Source organism: Dipteris shenzhenensis, chromosome 28 (genome assembly GCF_047967505.1).
Source record: "Dipteris shenzhenensis isolate YYH24624 ecotype China chromosome 28, Dip_SZ_1.0, whole genome shotgun sequence".
NCBI lineage: Eukaryota > Viridiplantae > Streptophyta > Polypodiopsida > Gleicheniales > Dipteridaceae > Dipteris > Dipteris shenzhenensis.
The window spans coordinates 23858481-23880548 of NC_141623.1; the positions used below are offsets into that span (position 1 = coordinate 23858481).

Consider the following 22068-nt stretch of genomic DNA (forward strand, 5'->3'; position numbering starts at 1 on the left):
TTGTATGATTTAATGCACGAAGTGGCTAAGCTATTTGAATATCCTCATCTCACTCAGTTTTGCTATACAGTTGATGAATTGAACATAGAGTATGCACTCAGCTTGTTAGGCAAGATCCGGGTACATATAAGTGACACTGATCTCCTAGAGACTCGGTTGTGGCTAACGTGTTCTCTAGTAGCCACATAAAGGGCAACAAGATTTTCCTTAGCATGCTTCCTTGAGTTTTTGGATGAGTGTCGGCTACTTTATCAATGAGTTTACCAAGGGATTCATCCCAACAATGAGCTCACCACCAAGTTCGCAAAGTGCTTTGCATTTAAAAAATGCAAAGCATCCAAAGATGATCCAGAAGGGCACCAAATTACCTGGGCAATTTTTTTTGAAAAAGGAGGTAAATGCCCATGCAAGAAGAAGCTTAGACCACCTTCAGTAAATGCCTTTGCATGTGAAAGAGAAGAAGCTCATACCACCTTCAGTAAAACATGTAGAAATTGCAGAGGCAATGCTTGTGAGTGTGAAACTCAACTTTGCTAGAAAGGAAGAAGACTCAAGGATAGCAAAAGATGAGTACAAAGAAAAAAGAGATGCTCTGCTTTGGATGGAAGGTGCTTCTAGTACAACTAAATTATTCTTGTCAGAGCTGGAAATGTTGAAAAAATAGATGGCTGCAATACAAGCATTGTCATAGCCTAATTTGGTCGCTGCCATAGAGGTAGAGATACAAATTTAGCTGTGTGAGAAGGGCTTGGAGTTTGGTGGGGTTGACGTAGACTGCCACTCACTAGTGAAGGAAAATCTCAAGTCACTACATTAGAAGTCTTTGCTTTTGGGAGATTCCTTGAAGACAACTTATGCCTTGTGGGTCATTATCCGAGCACATGCATTGTGGTTTATATGGATTGCCAGAAATTCCTTTCAGTTTAATGAAGAGGAATTAATTGCTGAACAATTATTTATAAGTTGGTATGGTAAAGAATTCAACTCTACTTTGCTAATTGACTCTCTTCTTTTTTGGCTCAGGATAAATATCTATTGGACCAAGATAACTATAGCTTTTATGACCAGATTTCGTAGTTACATGGTGAAATTAGTCAACAATTCATATATTTTGAAAGCTACTCCAACTCCACCGAGGATTGGTAGACTTAGATTATCCCTCCTCTGTTTTTAGTCAAAAATGAGCTAGAAATTTGATTGCCCTTTATTGAAGTTGGTGCTCTTTTCCCTGATTATGCAAGGTACTTCTCCCTCCACAAGATGTGTCAGAGCAGTTTACTCCATGACAATAGAGTAGAGCAGGTGCTTTTTGTGGATGGCTACTAGTTAGTGGAATCTTTTGTCTCTAGATAGCCATTCCTCCTTAGAGGAGATATTTTTGTTCAACAGGGACATTATTGTACAAATATTATGAATATAATATGACATCAACTTCTTTTTCCCAAAAGAAAAATATGGCTTCTTCTAGATCACAAGCCCAATCTATATTGCCATGAATACCGATACTTCTACCACTTCTAATTCTTCATCCAGAATGGTGGTTTGAGCTATATGATATGTGCATCCACATCTAGCATCTTTGGATCTGCTGTTTTGAAGTTATCAATTGTGGCCAATTCTTGTATCTAATTATCGATGATACTTTGTGTGTCACCTTCTATGGGCTTGAGCTCTTGTAGAGCTAAAAGAGATGCAATGGAAGCATGTTAATTGACTATTGTAATAGGTAGAGACTTATCCAAAAAACTATCTATTGAAATAAATAGAGTATCATTGAAAACATGGTAAGAACTTCTAAAAAACTGACATTCCAATTCTGACTTCATGAAAAAAAAAATCATAATGAGTAATACTAATAGATATTCATTCCATTACTATTGAGAACTCAATACAACATAGAGGAAATATAGACAAAGCTAGACAAAGTAGAGTTCTGCAGACAAAAATGCTTCCTCATTCGGTACTTTTGAACAACTACATAGAACATAGAATGCCCATCTTGTCTATATGACAGTTTTAACTACCATCACACACGCTTTAGAAGTGGTTTCTTATAACTACCATACTAAGGTTTTGCACATGCCTTCTCTTACTTATGAAAATAGACATAGTCCACGAGTATATCCAAGTGGTATTTTTCCACACTCGCACACCCGATGGAACAATTGTTTTTGTTCATAAAAAATTATTGCGACCTAAACCCTCTGAAGCATTTGGTTCATCATGTTCAACATCTGTTTATGCTGTTGACAAAGAAATTGATTGATAATTTTCATGATCATTCCCATGATTTTCATCTTGAATTGTTCCTCTGCTTTTTCTAGAATAGCCAGGGTATTGTTGAGGCTTCAGGCTTCTCATGCTCTTTATCAGTCAAATATTGAATAGTCTTCAAAGCTTGCATCATCTCCTTTGTCTGCAATTCTTCCTCTTACAATGAACTCCATTGTAACTCTCGACTGGTACTTGCATCTATTGTCTCTACCTATAGGTACCTCCATAGACAATAGCTCAAAAAAGAAATTTGTTGGGTTAGTAGGTCGAATTGGTGTTGATGCCATTGGTGGTCTCTGTTGGAACCGCATAAGTTGCTTCTGCAACTCTTGAATGATATGTTTCTACTCCTGAACTTTTCCTTGCAAAATATTAGTGGTATACTCCTCTAAATCAAAAGCTTCATATGGCCTCCAAGCCAAAATCAATAATCTTTCTTTGACATTATCCTAGGCGCTCTGAGATATAGTGACCAGTTCTGCTTGTACATTATCCATTGCATCAGTTGTCATAAATGTACCTTCCACATCAGTATCTTATGAAATTGTCTTCAGCTCCTTTCTAAATACTTTAAGGATTCTATTTTTGCTTGCATTAATAAGTTATGTATCTACAACTCTGTATTACGTTTGGAAACCACTTATAAAATATTAAAAAATTTAGCTTACATCTCTGTTAGACACTTATAGGAGGCAAACATGCATGTTGTCTCTCAATCTGATCCATTAATTTCTTCTCAGCATCTCTTTCCGCTCCTTGTAGATTTGGAACATGTTTTGTAATTGTAATAGTTCTTGTTTGACCTTTTGTACTTCACCATGGTCTTGCATCTGCTGCAACAACATTCTATGCTGTGCTTGCAAATCTACAATTTCTCTGACTAATGGATGTGCTAAAGTGTTTTGCATTTGATTGGCATAAGCATTTAAAACATCAATTGATGTAGTAAATTGCTTATATGACACATTATTCAAAGACTGCTTACTTGTAAGTGTTGTAATTTCTCCCTCATTGCCTGTAAACTGCTCCTGAGTTGCTATTGTCAATCTCTTCTTCAAGTCACTTATTGTCCCATTCACCAAAATCTTTGATTTGGATTTTATTGGTGACTTCTCCTTAAGAACTGTTTTCTCCTTCCCTATAATCAGTGTACTCCATAGAGCTATATATACGATTTTCTTATAGCCATCTCGATTGACAGCTGATATGTATACATGGACTTGCCCAAGTGATCAATGGTATCCTTAATTGTGTCATCTGAATCTTCAAAGAGTTATTTACCCTTCTCCTTGCTAGATGGAATGCTTTCTCTCTTCTGTACCACATGACCAAATAATGCTGTAATGTATGGTACAATTTTGGAGAACTGATTCGGAGTATACATGATTGCTTCCCTGAGATGTCTTGCATTAACTTCATGTACAATAGTGTTGCCCATGACACAAGTAGGCATAGTTTTCTTTTTCCATATAATCATTCTAAACCAGTAAAATAATTCTCTCTACAAACCAACCCAACTGTTGCTTTCTGATTGGATCACATACCTCACTGACCTTTTTTTTTTAAATAATGAATACGGGTTTTGAAACTCCGCTATCATGACTTCATTCAAACATCTATCAAATTGAACATCTTCTGAATAATAGGGTAAGAAAAACACACGAGCAACCAATTTTAGTGTAATTTTCACTGCCATGGTAATTTCACCACCTATTCTTTGCAATACTTGAAATTGACTCATAACATCTGGATTATCTTTACACAATACCCAAGGCAAACAAGCAAAGTAATATAGCTTAATATTTTTTAGCCATGGCTTATGCAATCTCAAATTGAGAGATACCTTTGATTCCTAGAACAATGATGGACTGTCAACAAGGACTTGCTACTTTTCCACCGGTGTATCAGACTCAGTAGTGGCTGAATCTTCTGGAAAATCTTGAGCATCCAATATTGGTGACTTTATCTCCCTTTGGATCCTCTTACTTATTACGATGAGCTGGTGCACCTGCTGCTATTTTACAACCCATCTCCCTACTGGCTGTGGCCGAAAGCAAATCAAGTTCAGGACACGATGACAAAATCTCCACACATTGAATTCTCCCATGTGCACTCTTGACACCCGATGTTTGCTGTACTGACTTCAACACTTGAATATCGCCTTGCAAGGTTTGGATTTGTTGCTATAAACATTGAACACTGTCCTTCTTTGATTTTGGCAGCGCCTCCATATGCTTCATAGCATGTGCATTGTCTCGGCATTGCTTGCATAAAGAAGCCATGCGCGCTCTTCATCCATCTCTCACAATCCAAGTGCCCAATTTATTTTCAGGATCACCAGTGTTAATAAGTAGAGACTTATCTGAAAAACCACCTATTGAAATAAATATAGTATCATTGAAAACATGGTAAGAACTTCTAAAAAACTGACAAACAAATATCTCAATGAGTAATACTGATAGATATTCATTCCCTAACTGTTGAGAACTCAATACAGCATAAATGAAATATAGACAAAGCTAGACAAAGTAGAGAAAAATGCTTCCTCATTCAGAACTTCTAAACAACAACATAGAACAAAGATCTCATCTACATGGCACTTCTAACTACCAGCACACACGCTTCAGCAATAGTTGCTTATAACTACCCTACTCAGTCTTTGCATATGACTTCTATTACTGACATAGTCCATGACTATATATCTAAGTGGTATTTGTCCATAGCTATGATTTATGCTCTTTGTAAGAATAAACAAGATAGCATGAGTTAAAACACATGTATTTGAGAATGAGAGGTTATACTTTATATATTTGATATAATAGTGTTTCTTGAGGGTACATGACTAATAATTGTATTGCATGGCCAACAGTGGTTTCCCTATTTTTCTTTTGTTGTTGACCACATGATGTTAGCCCATGTGCTGCCCATGTGGTAGCCTTTGAGACCTACCCATGTGGTAGGCTCAATCTCACTACCCACATGGCATCTAAATAACCTCGTACACCTCCCCCATGCTCTCCTGATTTGGGGGCTCATAGATAGGGAGGTGGCCAGGGATGATTTTTTCATGTTTGTTGCATTAAGAATCAAAAAAATTTTATTGATGTCAAAATTTTGTATTCCCCAATAATTTTTTTTTATTGGTGTCAAAATTTTGTATGCCCTAATAAAAATAAATGTTTGAAACATTCGCCAAGATTTGAAACTTTTATGTGAAAAATTCGAAAGTTTCACCATGATTTACATATTTTACTTCAAAATTCAAAAGAAAATATACAAAATTGTGTTATATGCTATCAATATTGTGAAACTAAAAAAAATATCTCAATAAACTTTCTCCAAGATTCTATATTAATATATATATACCTTCAATAAGAATTGTAAGAAAATAATACAACGTCTATGCTCAACAGATAACAGGATCTTGTATGCAAGAGAGAAAACAAGATAGTATGGAGAATAAAAAATTTTGATTACTATAGAATTGATACAATAGATGGCGCTGCCTCCCAACCATGCGCTCCAATGAAAGAAGCTTCGATGGCGTGCTGGAAACAGTAGAAGACGGAGGCTGGATGTTAAGGAATTAGGGTTGCTGTAGCCAGTGATAAAATGGGCTTCACGGGCTTGCTCTTATATAGCCACCAGTCGTAGTCGATTAGGCTCAATTAGGTGACCGACCCAGTCCACCCAAAATGGTCAACTGGGGGTCGGTCCTGAAATTGGCCACCGACCATATGATAGAACCGGTGCGCAAAATAGAGCAACTATCCTACGGTCTCCGTTTGGCCCAGAGCCATCCGGGATCATTTGAGGCTCCAAACAGGCCCCGCAACCTGAGAGTGGGCTACCCCAAGAAATGCTCCGTCTACCCTCAGTGCGGTCAGTCAAGGGATACCTTCCCGCACTTGCATGTAGCCTAGTTGGCGGTGTGCCAACTCTATCTGAAGCTGTCCAGCCATCAGGCCACACATGGCCCCCATCTGGTGTCCAAACTAGGACCTACTGGATAACCGAGCTACTCAGATGCCTTCTCCTCATATGGGGGGCTTATAAGTAGAGTTAGCTAGTTCCTGCGTAGTTACACGAGAGTGGAGCATTGATATCTAACAAGAACATCCATGGAGGTGACCATTCCCAATAGACCCTTTGATGGCCACCAATGTAGGGATTTCTCCCCCTTTGCTTAACTTTAGTGTAAGTCTACACCCATCAAAAGATAACTTATTTGAATGATGAATCCTACTACTTTGCTATCAAAACTATCTTGTGGAAAAGGAAATAGATTCACAAATATTTGTAGAAAAATTGAGCATGAACATCCATTTGTTATAGATTAGAGCTAAACATTTAGGCTAAAAGGTTTGCTTTACTAGAAAAGCACATCTCAGCTTAACAAGGACACATGTGTCTTAAAAAAAGCTCTACTAGCTCTATGCTTATGAAACCACATTATGAAGCTAAGAGATTCTTAGAGGTTCCCTTCTTGGTTATGAGACCCTAAGAATGGAGAATGGGAGGTCACCCAAGAGAAGGGGAAAGGGGGAGGGGTATTTCCAACTTTTATTTTTTTGAGTAGCCCAAACAAGGGCTTTGATAAGCCATCTCCCAAGAAGATCAACCTTGAAAGAATACAAGAGTAAACGCCTGCTATATTTTCCTCTTTGATTATTTTGGGTAGTCCTAACAAGGGCTACCATGGTAGGTTGCACGTCATGTGGGATGTACGAGAGGGGCCAACACATGGGCTATCATGTGGGCAATTAAAGAAATAGGGCTGCCACATGGCAACACATGGACTACCATGTGAGGCATCACAATCAAAAGGTACTTAGTAGGTTGCAACTCCCCTAGAGGATAGAGTTTGTATGAAACTAGATGTGCCTTATAGGAGCATGAAGGACAATATAAAGTGGCTTTGTGAGAGTTGATAACATTGGATTAGTTACAAAGCTACCACATGGAGTGTAAGAACTATAAAAATGTAGGTGCCTATTGTACGAATAGGTAAAGGTGGATGTATGGGTGTATTGTAGGTGTTTGTAGTTTGGGATGAGGTCTAGTATGGAGATAAAAAGTACAGTCACATACGGCTAGTTTGCATGTATTATAATCCATTATTGGGTTTAGTAAGGACCCCATCTAGGACTATAAATGCTTGGGCTATTGGTTGGATGCCACATGGATAGGTAGGGCCAACAAGGCCAATCAACCAACAAGTAGCCAACTAGTTGGGTATTATAGACCGAATGGGTAGGTTTACTAGGATTGTTTGGTCAGCCAATTTGGGGGCCCTTGGGGCCTATAAGAGAATACTCTTTAGGGAGACTCAGTTATCCATTCAATGAGTAGTTTGGTGCAACACAATATCCTAGTTCAAGGTGCCATATAGGAGGATACAAGGAACAATTTTCTAAGCCAAACAACCTTATATAATGCAACTTGAGTCTTGAGTAGATCAGTACTGAACCCTTATCAAAGAAATATCTACCATCTTCTTTGCTGGACTAGGAGATAATCCTTGATCCATGTTGTGGTCCTCAATCCCCATCAAATACTTGAGAATCCACATGCTTGCTTTCCAACAATGCTTTTCATGAGAAGAGTGAGAGAACGTATTGAGTGCCCCTATTGAAAAAGAGATACAGGGCATGTATTGGTGAGACAAAATTAGACATCTCACCAGTTTTTAAAATTCTTACAAATCCATCAAGGGAATGTGATCATTCAAGAGAGTGAGTTTGCATCCTAGATCCATAGAATTAGGATTTTTAGGAATTGAGGTAGGGGGATCCTTATAGGCATAGGAAGAGAGGAAAGGTGTGCTTGCAACTTATGTTGATCAACCTAATTTTGTTGCCCTTTATTAGCCATCTATTTGCCACCTAGGTTAGCACTTTTTGTGATCCTCCTAGTGGATCATATCCAACATTCTCCCACCTCTCCAATGAGGTCCTTTTGTGAACTTATTGACATTTGACTCAACTACTCTCAAGTTATGGATCATGCTCCCATCCAATCGACTCCCTGTTGCTACCAATCATCCACTCAATTGATCTCATGAATATCCTAGCGATGCACTCGATCTTGTGAATATCCTCAAATCCCACTTGATTTTCCTACGAAATGCCCTCCTACCGGTCCCAAATTTGGCTATCACAATCAAGTGGGTTGCTGGCACATTCAAAAAATCTATTGAGTGGATGGTTGGCAACAAATGGAGTTAGGTGCCGCAAAATTAATCCACTTAATACAAGAGGAAATGTTGATTCACATAATTGGTCATTGCACTTGGTTGAAAATCCAGTGGTGTAAAGCTACCTTATGTAGGATTATGACTAAACAAAGAGTGTAAGGGATGGACTATGAATATTAGGAAAAAGGATTCCTATCTTACTCACTTTAAAAGTTTTTGTTTGGAGCACTTTCCAAACAATAAAGTTAAGAAAATTATTTGCACAAGTTTTGCTTGCCATAAAGAGAAAATGTAACAGCTCAAGAAAAAATGTCATCAGTAAAAATTCAACATTGGGAAAGACACCAATTTCTTCAAGGACCTATAGGCAATATGGAATTGGTACAAGAACTTAAGTTTTAATCACATCCAACACAATTATTTTGGGTGATTATCTGTAAAAGGTTCACCCGAATCCATTTAGTACATGGTGCATATTTCCTAAGTTTGAGCCATAGGATTCTTAAGAAATGCAATCGTATTTGATAAAGCATGTATAGCTATGGTTGGCTATTTGGATTCAATGCTAGGACCATTAGGCGAACATAACCTAGTTTGAGCATGATCTGCTCAATGATGAAGAGGACTCTATTGAAAGTTTGGATTTCATCATTAAAGAGAAGGAGAAGAAAAGGCTGAAAAACTCAGAAGGGAAGAGACATATGAGTATCATACTGGCTCATTTGTATGTAGGACATAATTGTATAGTAGTGCAATAGAATTAAATCTCTTGATCTCTTTCCATACACTCTAGTATCTTTCAAAATGTGTGTGTCTTTCTTTGTGTGTGATTTCTATATTGCAAACTGTTAAAAGACTACTAATAGACTATAATAGAATATTAACAGCTATTGCTAACTCCAAGTTCATCAATCATATTGGTAGGTAGGACTATAAGGTATAATACTAAAAATAATTTGTCTAGGGTTCAATTTGATACCCCTTCTTGTAGATTGACCTTGAAATATTTGCTAAATCTAGCTTCTTCAATTATTTGTCACAGTTTGTGTCATCTGCATTTTGGAGAGCATATCTACATGGATGTGCAAAGAGGATAGTATAGGTGCTATTGACTATACTAATTAGCACTTTCGACCATGCTAACCAGAACTACCAACTATGCTGATTTGTAGTGTTGAGCATGCTAATTAGTATTGCAGACTATGCCAATTAGCACTACTAACTATGCCATGTATTGACTTTCCTAGTTACTCCAAATGGAAGGTAGTGCACTTGTTTAATAGCACATAATTCTTGACTATTTCCACAAGCAATCTTAATATATGTTCTTGTTCGATGCTCCAAATGAAAGATAGTGACTTGTTTAGTACCATCTAATTCCTTGAAAATATATGTTCTTGTTTTGTGCTCTACACTTTTGAAAGTTATTGATGGCATCTAGTTGTTCATATTTTCTTGTAGTTGAGGAGCTTGCAAAATGACATCATGATTGGAAAATTGCAGCAAGGCAATTATGCATCCTCTAGTAGACAGGGTGATGATAGAAATGAGCATCTATTTATTATATGCAAGTTACTAATTAGCATTTCATTTTGCATTATAGGTATTAGATTTGTGTTCAATGACAATTTTGAAAATCTATTTGGATTATCTTTGAAAAAAATTTCCTTTGGCTTAAGTCAAATGGTATCAAAATCACAAATGAATAGATAGTTACATGTCAAAGTCAAATGGCACACTGTTGTATATGCCCTCATAGGCCTTTAGAGTGATTGAAAACATTTTCCTTCACTTTGGGATATATTGATGCTATGCACAAGGTGTGAAACCCTATGGAATGTCATCTCGTTTGTAAAGAGCTTAAAGAAATAGTGATCTATTTGTTTGTTGAATCATCCCTTGATTATATAAGGCCCCTTCTCAATGACATTTTCCCAATTATCAATGTAGTCTTCATCAAACTTATCCTTTTCTATAGTGCATTTAATCTGGTAAAAATATGCACCCTTAGCATTTTTTGTCTCAATGTTGACTGTGAAAGTTTTGCCAACATGTAAGAATGGCTTAACACATCATAATGAAATTCAAAAGTTGTAAATGCATACGCATCTTCCTCATCTACAATAGGTTCTTTATGGGGCAATGGCACCAACGTGTGAAAATCCCAAGGTTTTACATGTGCTTTGTTAATACATCTATTCTAATGTGCATGCATCTATTAAAAGGATGACAAGTGTCTGGTTGCAAGTCCTATTGGATCTTGTGGGTTGTGGCCACACAAAACATGTTAGGAATAGCTCCAGAGTTCCATTTAATCTCCCTATTCACATCTCTACCCCTATCTCCCAAAATACACAATCACATTCCCTTTTTCTTTATTTGTAAGAGACTATAGAGCTCTGAGCTAAGTTTGTCTTAAAGGAGTAATGACATCAGGAAGAGCAGCCATTTCTTATGTCACCACTTGTATAGACTTTGCATTTGCATTGGAAAATTCTTGAATGGAGGACAAAGTTTTGAGAGTGCATCAAGCTCAAGGCATCTTTGAAAAAGAAAATTTGCACATGGTATTCACAGCAACATGTGATCTGGTCCTTTGAGTTGCGCACAAAAAAAGGCTTAAGCGATTCAAATGACAACTAAATTTTGCACGGCGGATTTTGGACTTTGAATAAGTGAAAGAAATAAACCTACCATCAAAAGTATGAATTAAAGTACTAAATATTTTTTAACACTACGTAGGAAATACCATAGATTGGTACTAATGAGTAGACCACACACACTTCCACATACTAACTAGGGAGTACCATATGTAAGTACTAACTAGTAGATAATAACTAGGAGCTACCATATGCAGATATTATCTACCATGTGGTAGTGGTTATAAGACATTGCATATGATTAATAGCATTAACAAGGATATGACAATGTCTACCAGCATTTTTTCTCAAATTCAACACATGGAAAGACAATTTCCACATCTTCATTAGATGAACTTTAGCACAAGAAAAGAACACTCAACTTGGTCTCGATGGTAGATCTCCTGGATTGCATTATGCTTTCATGGAATTCTATATATAATCCATTAGAGTGTGGAGATATCAATCTTCTTTGTAAATCCCTTTTTATCTTCATCTTATTCCATTGGATATGGCATTAGTGTATTAGGAAATTTCTATAATCATTAGGGAAGATCGGGGTCTCAAAAGGGCCTCATAAAGAATGTATTAGGCCTAGTGCATGCTTTATTGTGAGATCTAAGGGAGTCCTAATACCCCCTACCTAGGTGGGTTGAGGTCACAATTGAGCCCACCTCTTACACCTAAGAGGGGGGACCTCTTCCAAGGTCAAAATTTTAAAACTGAAAATTTGAATTCCCTCTCCCTCCCCCACCTTCCAAGACACTCCTCCCTCCCTCCCTCCCTCCCTCCCTCCTTCCTTCTTGCTCACTCCTCCTCTTATACATGAACATTTCTCCTCCTCCTCCATCTTCCCACTTGCCTCCTCCTCCTCGTCCTCCTCGTCCCACTCCTCCTACATGCTCCTTTATCTCATCCTACTCTCTCCCCCTTTTGGTGTGCTTTTATGCTGTTCCTTGCTCCTGAGTCCTCATCCCTCTTTTCATGCATTCTTCTCCTCCCTCATATTGCAATCCCCTACTCCTCATCCTCCCTCAGTCTCCCTCATGCTCATTCATGTTCCTCTTGCCTCAGGCTCCCAGCTGCTCCTCCTTTTTCTTCTCCTCCCTCCTGCTCATGCATGCTCATCTTCCCTCATGCTCACACTTTCTCCTCCTCTTCCTTCTCCTCCCTCCTACTAATGCATGATCTTTTTCATCTCTCCTCATCCCTATGTTACCTTCTATCAAGGCCTCCCATACTCTATCTAGCTCTATGACTATTGATGGCACCATTTGAGGAGATCTTCAACAACTACCATGTGAACTTATAGTCAGAGGATCAAGATGATCTCCTTAATCTTTGTTTGCAAGAAAAGAAGCATCTTAACAAACTGGAGATGCTTTAAAGAGGAGAATACAAGATACAAGGTTGTTTCCCTAGTGTTTCAATGGAATTTCTTACTTTAGAATGTCCATCGTGTTATGCAAAGGTTCACTTGTGCTTTTCTTTTAGGAACATCATGCAGGATGACATGGGAACAATGGGCACATATGACATTTACTCTTCATACCTAAAGACACAAATTCATGCATGTGCAAGTTGGAGAGGTGATATGTGACTTCAAGGCGATGGTGATGCAAAGGAGATTCCTAGAACTCATGCTACTACTAATGTAAGTCGTGAATCTCACACATTTTTTTTCAAGATTTCAAGTTTGCTATTATGGGATACTATAAGAATTTTATTCTAGAAGAAGAATTCACATGATGCATTACACAAGCTATGAAGATACATTTAGAGTCAGAGGCTTGTGAAACTTAAGTGGGCAACATGATATTTATTTTAAGAAATTTGATTTTTCTTCATGTGTGGATCATATTCTCTATGCACATGGACAATTTTTGTAAAGAAATAGAGGAATCTATCCATTTGGAACAAGAAGGCATGGAGATGTCATACAATTGACCCAAGATAGCCTACTCGATTCATTTCAATGTGTTGTACATGAGATTGCATAGAATTACAAGATGGATGTGAGATTTAAATAATATATAGTGGTATTTCTAAGGACTACTCGCGGATACAAATACCTTTATTCTCTATCTATGGCTAGATTTTCTCATTTATCTATGGCCAAATGGTGAATCTTTACCAACACAGTGGTTGTGCATGTTAAGTGATTCATGATTAAGTCTAGGTGGTTTTAGACGATTTAAGAGGACTTAAGATCTTTTTTTACCATGCCTTAGCACTGGTTGGGAACTTTTGGGCACTTTTTTAAACACTTGTAGCATTTCTTTTGGGCTTTTCTAAAACAGTTTGACCCCTTTTTAGCACTATTTAACCATGCCAAGTTTAGGATTTATTATCGATTTATTGGGTAAGCATAACTATAACCAGTGTGTTCGTTATAGGATTATTTTCAACCAGCACAATTATTGTATAAATTAAGTGATTCAAGATTATCTAGAAGCAATGTGGTGATTTTATACAATGTAGGATCTTTTTTGACCACTTTTTAGTACAATTTGAATGCTTTTGGACACTTTCCCAACACTTTTAAGAACTTTTTTAGTGCCTTTCTAGCACTGATTAACCACTTTTTAGCACTATTTGACCATGTTAAGTTTAGGATTTACTGGATAAGAACAATTGCAACTATCTCATGCTTTTGGGATTAGCTACAACCAGCATAGCTATTGTACAAATTAAGTGATTCATGATTAACCATTCCCAATGCAATGAGATTTCAATAGAAAAGCGTACTAAACAAATAAGGTGTCATATTCTGTACTGTCCAAAATGTAGAAATGGTACATGCATTGCACTTTCTTGAACTCATGTGAGTTACCAAGTAGACTGGTATCAGTCATAGAAGAATCAAGTAGATCATTATATATGATATGCACTGAAATTGCTATCTTCTTATTATATCAATGAGCACTTTGTACCTCATTTTTTCCTTAAAATGAATAAATTTCAAAATTATATATTACAACGATAAGTGAGTCATGGGGAAAATTAGAGGGCACATTGTAAATTGCTTCCCTTACCAACTAGCCATGAAATTGTAAAGTATGTTGCCCCATTTCTCCCCTAATGGGATATAGACTCAAAACTAGTTCTCTTGGTGTCAGCATGATACTAAGAAGCCATATCTCTTTGCATGTGGCTAGTTATTCTTCTACCCTGAGGTCTCTATTGCAGTGCAGCTCTTTGCACCTAGTCTTGGTCTATAAGTTGTCTTGGCTAAGTGCTCTTGTACTATAGTAGCCATCTTTTTTTGTATGATCCTTCACCATTAATATGTTCAAATCTCCTCCATTTTATAGAAACAAGGTTGTGTTTCCTCATTTCATTTGGACCACCTATTGCTTCACCATCACATCACAATATTTGCATTTGCCATGAGGAATGCATTCAATGGAGTTCCACACTTTGTATCTCATCTTGTTCTTGAGGTGAATGATTTCAGTTTCAATGAATCAAAATTTTTTTTGGTAAAAGGCTTTAAAACATATCCAACCATTTAAGGAAAATCAACTTTGTGTCTGGACATCGAAAAGGCTTCTAGACATAACTAACTGATGAGCCTTCTGATGGAAGCCACTATGCAAGTTGTGTATGTTGTTCATTTCTATTCCAACCACCCAAAACTAGCTAATACACAAATAAGTGGCTAATGCACAATGAAGTACCATTGCTTACATGAAAAGTGCTCACCTAGGAAGTTTCAAGAGGATTCATAGGATGAGTAATGTACGATTTCCTCCCTATCCACTTACTAAAACCCCATTTTGTTTAGAGACACTTTGGTATATTCATCCCAAAGGGAAAAAACTAATTCTTTGACTTCTTCAATGATTGAATTGTCTCACATCTTATAATGCCATGCTGATAGGGGTAACAATCCATCTTTTAGAAACATGGAATTTTCTCCTATGAATGTTTAACATCTTAGAGGCTACAACAACGTTGAGGTTAGGAGTCTCACTATTTGCATTTGTTTATTAACGTCATGATGCTAGACCTTTTGAGAAACATGTTGCTTTACCCAATTGATATTGCTCTATACTTGAATGATGGCTGCAAGTGTTTAACGAAAGTTTCATTGTTTTCCTTCTTATCTTGCAAAGTAAGAATACCTTAAAACTTCATATAAATTTTTTGATGCTTGTGATCTTTACAATTGCCTTGTTGCAATATTGATGTCCTTAGTTTGGCTTTCTACGTTGCTCCCTTTTCCTCATACACTCATACTCCTTGATGACCTTATGCTTTGCCATACACAATAGATGTAACTGTGGGGGAGGCTAAAAGAGAACCCTAAGAGAACCTTGTCCTAGTTCTTGCATGTATCACTCTCTTAAGTAGATTTGTGATCAATAGGTAGATGGTGGAATGCAAGAATGGGTTCATCTAATGGATTGGATGTACAATCTTTAAGAGTGGAGTTACGATGGCTCATTGCATTCAATGTTACTACAACACAAGCAAAGAAGGGGCTAGAAAACGAGCTATTATAGATTGTTGAGGAGATTGAAAGCTTAGCTCTTTCAAAGAAAGCTTTGCCAAGTCCTAAGCGAAGATCGTTGGAATGCTTATGTGAGCAATAATGGTGAGTAGAAGGTGAGTGCTTTTTCACAAATCAAGTGTGTGTGTGTGTGTGTGTGTGTGTGAGAGAGAGAGAGAGAGAGAGAGAGAGATGGAAACTTTCTTTTTGCCACATTTTGGTGCGAATGAGAAATATTCTAAGATAAGAAGCAAAAAGAATTAAGGACGTTGCTTCTCACGAGTTTGTGATGAAGCTCTATGGGGGGAGAGAGAGAGTGACTCCCAAGAAACAATCAAGAAAGCATAATTTCTTAAGTGCAAATAACTTCAAATTGCACAAAATTTGGTTAGGATTTTTAGGCAAAATAGATTCCATTTGGGAAATAGTTGCACAAACCAAGTCGTAGCAATTTCTTCCAAAACCATGTGAATTTCATTTGCGTTTCTATTCCATTGATGATATTTTGAAATGGTCGATCCACAGCAAAATTTAGTCTTCCATTGGTAGACCTTGAAACCGAACTTTTGAATGTTCATTAACTATGTTGATGACGTTATATGTTGAGACACCATTGCCTGACTAGTGTGACTAGCTTAATTATTTATATGTTGGAAGAGCATTCCCACGGAGCCTGATTAGCCTGATTAGTTTGGCATATCTCCACTAGTAATAACTAAAACGTATGTTCGTTTGGATAGACTTGATCGTGTGTGCAAGAAGAGAGAGTCTGCGTATGACGATGAAGAATGGGCATGCTTTTATTGTACAATGAAGAATCGAGGTTGAGACTTATCTTTTGTGCTCAATGATCCGAATTTCACGAAACAAAAGACTTTGATCTGAGTAGTTTTGAGACCTCGGAAAGATAACAATTTGGAGGCCAGGCCCCCTTCCAACATGTTTGTCGTTCGAGATTAACAGATGTTCGGATGCTGAGCAAGTGACGACGAAAGAAGCTTCACCGGATCGAATGGTTGCAGACAAGCTGATTTCGATGGCAAGAGGCAGAATGGAAGGCATTTGCAGGAGGCCCATGTGCAGGAGACTATAAGTTTGTGAAATGCAGAATTTGATGCGCTCTTCAAAAAAACGACGAGACGCTCGTCTTCTATTAACTTCCAATCGATGGTTACACGGCCGTGCAGCATTGTGCGCATTATCGCATGAAACATTAGCTAGTAGACAACAAGTCCTTATATTGGACTACGGGAAGAAGGAATAGTTTTCGGATATAAAATTCAAAACGAAGTGGCGAAAGTTGAGGTCAGTATTGAGGTCGTCGTCTTCACCATTCCTTGTCGAGACTCAGTATTCTTCGTTGTCGTCTTCACCATTTCCTTCAGCAGACTCAGCTCCAACTTCTTCGTAGTCCTTCTCCAGAGCTGCGAGGTCCTCGCGAGCTTCAGAGAACTCTCCCTCCTCCATCCCCTCACCCACGTACCAATGCACAAATGCGCGTTTCGCATACATTAGATCGAATTTATGATCAATCCTTGAGAACACCTCCGCTACGCTCGTGGAGTTAGAGATCATGCACACTGCCCTCTGCACCTTCGCTAGATCTCCTCCCGGCACCACCGTCGGTGGCTGATAATTTATACCGCACTTGAACCCCGTCGGACACCAGTCCACGAACTGTATCGTTCTCTTCGTCTTGATGGTTCCCACTGCTGCATTTACATCCTTCGGCACCACGTCCCCCCTGTACATCAGACAGCACGCCATGTATTTGCCTTGCCTCGGATCGCACTTGGCCATCATCGACGACGGCTCGAAGGCGCTGTTGGTGATCTCCGCCACCGAGAGCTGCTCGTGATAAGCCTTGGCGGCGGAGATGACCGGAGCATAGGAGGAGAGCATGAAATGGATGCGTGGGTAGGGCACCAGATTGGTCTGGAACTCAGTTACGTCCACGTTCAGGGCACCATCGAAGCGCAGGGATGCTGTCAAGGAGGAGATCACCTGCACGCCATTGAAGGAGACGTAGTTATGCATCTGCGTGATGAACCATAGCTGGGATTGATTGCTGATCACCTATGATGCAGGCGAGAAAGGGCTGCTGATCCTTCAGAGCGAGCCACCGCTCCGTTAAGGGATCACAATGCATTCTTCGAAACTTACCTGGGAGACAAGCCGGTTCAGATTCGTGTAAGTAGGCCTCTCGATGTCCAACGATCGGCGGCAAATGTCGTAGATGGCCTCGTTGTCCAGCAGGACGGCGACATCGGTGTGCTCCAGCAAAGAATGGGTAGAGAGCACGCTGTTGTAAGGCTCCACGACTGATGTGGATACTTGAGGCGAAGGATACACGGTAAAGCCCAGCTTCGACTTCTTGCCATAGTCCACGGAGAGCCGCTCCAGAAGAAGACTGGCAAGGCCGGAGCCAGTGCCGCCTCCCACCGCATGAAAGACCAAGAAACCCTGCAATCCAGTGCAGTTGTCCGCTAGCTTCCTGATGCGGTCAAGGCAGAGATCCACAATCTCCTTTCCAACTGCGACATCGAAAGCAAGAGTTAGATCAACGCGTTCTGGATCGAATCTTGCGCAACAGAGGACACAACAAAGGCCCACAAATCTTCACACAGAACAGCTGAAGATCCACAGTCGTAGGCTTACTGGTATAGTGGCCTCGGGCGAAGTTGTTTGCGGCATCCTCCTTGCCGCTGATGAGCTGCTCAGGATGGAAGAGCTGCCTGTACGTGCCAGTGCGAACCTCGTCGATCACAGTGGGCTCGAGATCTAGGAAAATAGCTCGCGGGACATGCTTGCCAGCCCCGGTCTCGCTGAAGAAGGTGTTGAAGGCGTCGTCGCCACCGCCCACAGTCTTATCGCTTGGCATCTGGCCATCCGGCTGCCAGAAAAAGCGAAACAACCGTATCAAGGCGTTCAAAAGTCCAGAGGTTCAAACAGATGGTCGAAGATCTACAATGCTAGGAAAGAGAGACGAGATGCAAGCAAAGCTGTAACAGAGGATTCGATGAAGAAGGACAGCTAACCTGGATGCCATGCTCGAGGCAGTAGAGTTCCCAGCAGGCGTTGCCGACCTGGATGCCGGCTTGACCGATATGGACGGAGATGCACTCTCTCATGATGATGAAGATGGTTGAAAGAGCAAAGGCGAAGAAGGATGAGGCTGGATCAAGGACGTATACGAAGACGTTCCCACCGAGGCCTGCGTAGGTTCAACAGCTTCAAGTTTGAAGGAGGCTTGCAAGCTGTCTATGACGATGCTGTCCTGTCTAACTTTTTATAGATTCCATTTCAAACATGACGATGCACATTTGATAGATCCCCTCGGCCGGCTCCTCTCCATATCGCCGGCCCTCGGCCTTTTTGGCACCTTGCACTCTTAGAGCGCGTTCCTGCGCCAACTCGATCGCCACAAACCGCCTACGCTGCATACGTTCCCATTGTCGACCAAGCTGCTTGTCTCACAGCCTGGGATTTCATTCTCTCGAGTCGGGTATTGCGGGGCTAGCTCACATATATCCTTGTCTTTCGTCAGAGGCAATCAGTATTAGCTTCAACGTTAGCGATTCAATTGGATGACTAGGTGCTGGAGAGGCCGACGATCCATTGGCAAGGTCCCATCAATCTAACACTGTGGGTTGAGAGGTAGACTCTAATACGTTCCCGCACACTCCCAAGGCGCCGCTCAGAATGTAGCATTCCCGCTCATATAGTGTTGAGCGGGAATGCACTCCTAACGCCGCGCTGGACACAATTTTTTAGGAGGAAATGATGGCATCAAATTTGAGAGAGAGCGAAGGAACACCTAAGAGAGCATTCTCGTGTTTCCTACAACCTTCATACAGAGATTTTAGGCTGAGAAGTGAGAACGACTTGTGTTGGGCATTTTCGGCATGTTTAGTGGGAAATGGAGGACAATATTTGCATTTGATTGAGCTACAAATGCGGACATCCTACTTTCAAGGCTAACATCGCCAAAAACCTTAATGTTAGCCTTGAAAATGGGAGCTCCTTAATATATGCAGATTTTTCAAGAATAGCAAAGATCTTCCCTGGTTTTTCCTGTCGGATGAGACTACCACTTACACGAGAATGCTCTCTAATCCATGTAGCCTCAATTTTCTTCTATAGATGAGACGTCGGTGTCAGGCACTATTTTGTTGCAAACAACCTTCTCCATTGGATGAACTAGCTCTATAGCTGTGCTTTGCATGCGCATTCAATGCGCGAAAGAATTTAGGTTGGTGATTTTGAAATCAGAGGGGGGGGCATGCCACATGGAGAGCCTCAGCTTGCAAGGAAGAGTGGTGCCATTGCTTGCCACATGGCACCCTTCTCTCTCCCTTCTCTATTAGAAATATAGAGATAGAGATAGAGAAGAGAACGATAAGACTAAGAATCGTACTTATGCGGCTAACTTCAACATAATTCACAATTTTAGGGGGCACCTTCTCCACCAGACGAATTCTTGGATAGCATGCTATATTTTGGTTCTTCACAGCGGAACCATCTTCATGGGAATGCCCTTGACATCTAGAAGAGGTTATAGAATCCCATCTTATGTTTTTGCAAAGCACCCTTGTGTTGCTTTCTGTCTTGCTCGTGGTGGCTACTCCCTAAATTGCTCATTGATGCTTCTCCCAATTAGGGGTATATTTTCTTCTCTGAGAAGAAACTCGATTCAGTTAGGGTGGCATCGGTCTCTTTTCCTTCATCTTTGCATTTTATGCAGCATTGTTGGGGAGCTTAAGGTATGTTTTTGCTTGCACAATATTTCTTCCGTTATCTCCCATTTCCAAGATCTTGGCTTTGGTATTTTGAGTGAGGAATGAACTGAAAGAAAGGAGGAAAGTGAGAGAGACGAAAGTAGAAAGAAACTTGAGTTGTTTTGTGTTGAATTTTGAGGTTGAAGGTGTGCAATCTGGGATTGAGTAGATAGAATCATTGCTAAACCTTGGATGAAGTCCCTCCCTCTGAAAAAGATGAATGTTAGTGATTGGGTGGAAGTTCCAAGGTATGGGGAATGACAAACAATCAATAAATTTGGGAAGAAAACAATTCATTTTGCTCCATACTTGCTTGGTTTTTGTTATTTTTTGTTCCTTTTTGTTGCGCCATGTTGCTTAGTAGATAGAGTAGTTATAAAACTAGTCCCCAACCACTCCAAACACTGCACAGAAACCCTAGAAATGTACAGATGCCCAAAAATTTTATCGGCCAAGCAGTTTGGGAGGGAGGCATTGCATTAGCCTTAACGCAACAAACATGCTACACTATAATGCAGCACACGGTGGGTTAGAAATCTGTTCCATTAGCGTTGAGTCCACTACGTTAATGTTGACCACTGTTGACTTCGCTAGATTACCATGCTAACACTCTGACATCATCTCACGCCCACTGGCCCCAAGTCTGACACATGACACAAAATATGCCAACTAGCATAATTAATGCACAAAATCTTGGCCGAAATAGAGGACAACCCTAACCCAGTGCAAGTCAAGTTAATAACCCAACGGACACATTGCACTACTAATCCAACAAACACGATGGTTTAATAATCTAGCAAACAGGTCAGGCTAGCTGGTCAATGGCCAACAAAGCTCTGTGATTCAAATCTAATCATGAAGTGATCTAGCATGTCCTGGACCACCACCAACCACCTAGAAATATTGAATGGACCTTCCAAAATTTTGACCTAAGGGATGGGGGTGTTATTTGAATAAACAAAGGAAAAAATTCTAAAGGAACCGTCAAACTAAGTGGCACCAAGCACGCTAAGAATTCATATCATCTCTAAGAATAGGACAGGGACATTGAAAACTCCAACTGAGCCCCCAAACTATTAAAAATAGAAATCTGTTGCATTTACCATAATGCAACATACGCTGCATTGTAACGCAATGCACACTGCACTAATAACTCAGCACACATTGGGTTAATAGCCCAGTGCACACCAGGTTAACCAATTGACTAGCAAAGGGATTTGTTAACCAAAATCAGGGTGGCCATCTAAGGGTCCACTCAACTTGGGAGAATTTTAGGAGCGAAACCATAGTCGAGAGATAGTGCCTCCAACAACATCATATCTTATGATTAAGTGACCACCTTAGTATCAGACCCATCCATGAACTGAGCTCTAAGCTCATACTCATGGCCCATCACAAGATGACATTTTCAGCTCGGAGGGCTCAATGAGTTTTGACGTAGAAATGGTGGATAACTCAAATCTCAGAGCCTCCAAGGCTCTGGGAAACTCTAGTTTAATCATAGACCCTGGTCCCCCACACCATCAATTATAGCCTCACACCTTAGGGAATTTCTCTCTAACATTATGGGGAGGTTTGGGTAGTCTAACCTTGATATGGTAAACCCTTTCACTAGGCAAATTACAGTGCTGAGGTGCCACAAGGCCCTCCTATAACATCTGCATCAGGAAGCACTCACAGTATCCC

At 39.8% G+C, this 22068-nt stretch overlaps 1 protein-coding gene across 1 annotated transcript; it reads right to left on the bottom strand.

Moving 5' to 3' along the window:
* Nucleotides 1-16750: 16750 nt before the first annotated feature.
* On the bottom strand, nucleotides 16751-18860 carry LOC147883350 (tubulin alpha-1 chain-like). The gene is made up of 4 exons (XM_087400107.1): nucleotides 18643-18860; nucleotides 18263-18497; nucleotides 17768-18138; nucleotides 16751-17608 (listed from the first exon to the last, which is right to left on the bottom strand). Exons 1-4 carry the CDS (start codon nucleotides 18733-18735, stop codon nucleotides 16952-16954), a joined length of 1356 nt encoding a protein of 451 aa, XP_087256233.1. The 5' UTR covers nucleotides 18736-18860; the 3' UTR covers nucleotides 16751-16951.
* Between the last annotated feature and the right edge of the window lie 3208 nt (nucleotides 18861-22068).

What these genes read in the sequence shown, in the direction of transcription:
- LOC147883350 (XM_087400107.1), bottom strand. Translation starts at nt 18,735, where the DNA reads ATGAGAGAGTGCATCTCCGTCCATATCGGTCAAGCCGGCATCCAGGTC. An exon ending in CGCCCGAGGCCACTATACCA is followed by an intron (nt 18,139 to 18,262) that starts GTAAGCCTACGA and finishes TCGATGTCGCAG; the next exon opens with TTGGAAAGGAGATTGTGGAT. An exon ending in TGAACCGGCTTGTCTCCCAG is followed by an intron (nt 17,609 to 17,767) that starts GTAAGTTTCGAA and finishes AATGGCGTGCAG; the next exon opens with GTGATCTCCTCCTTGACAGC.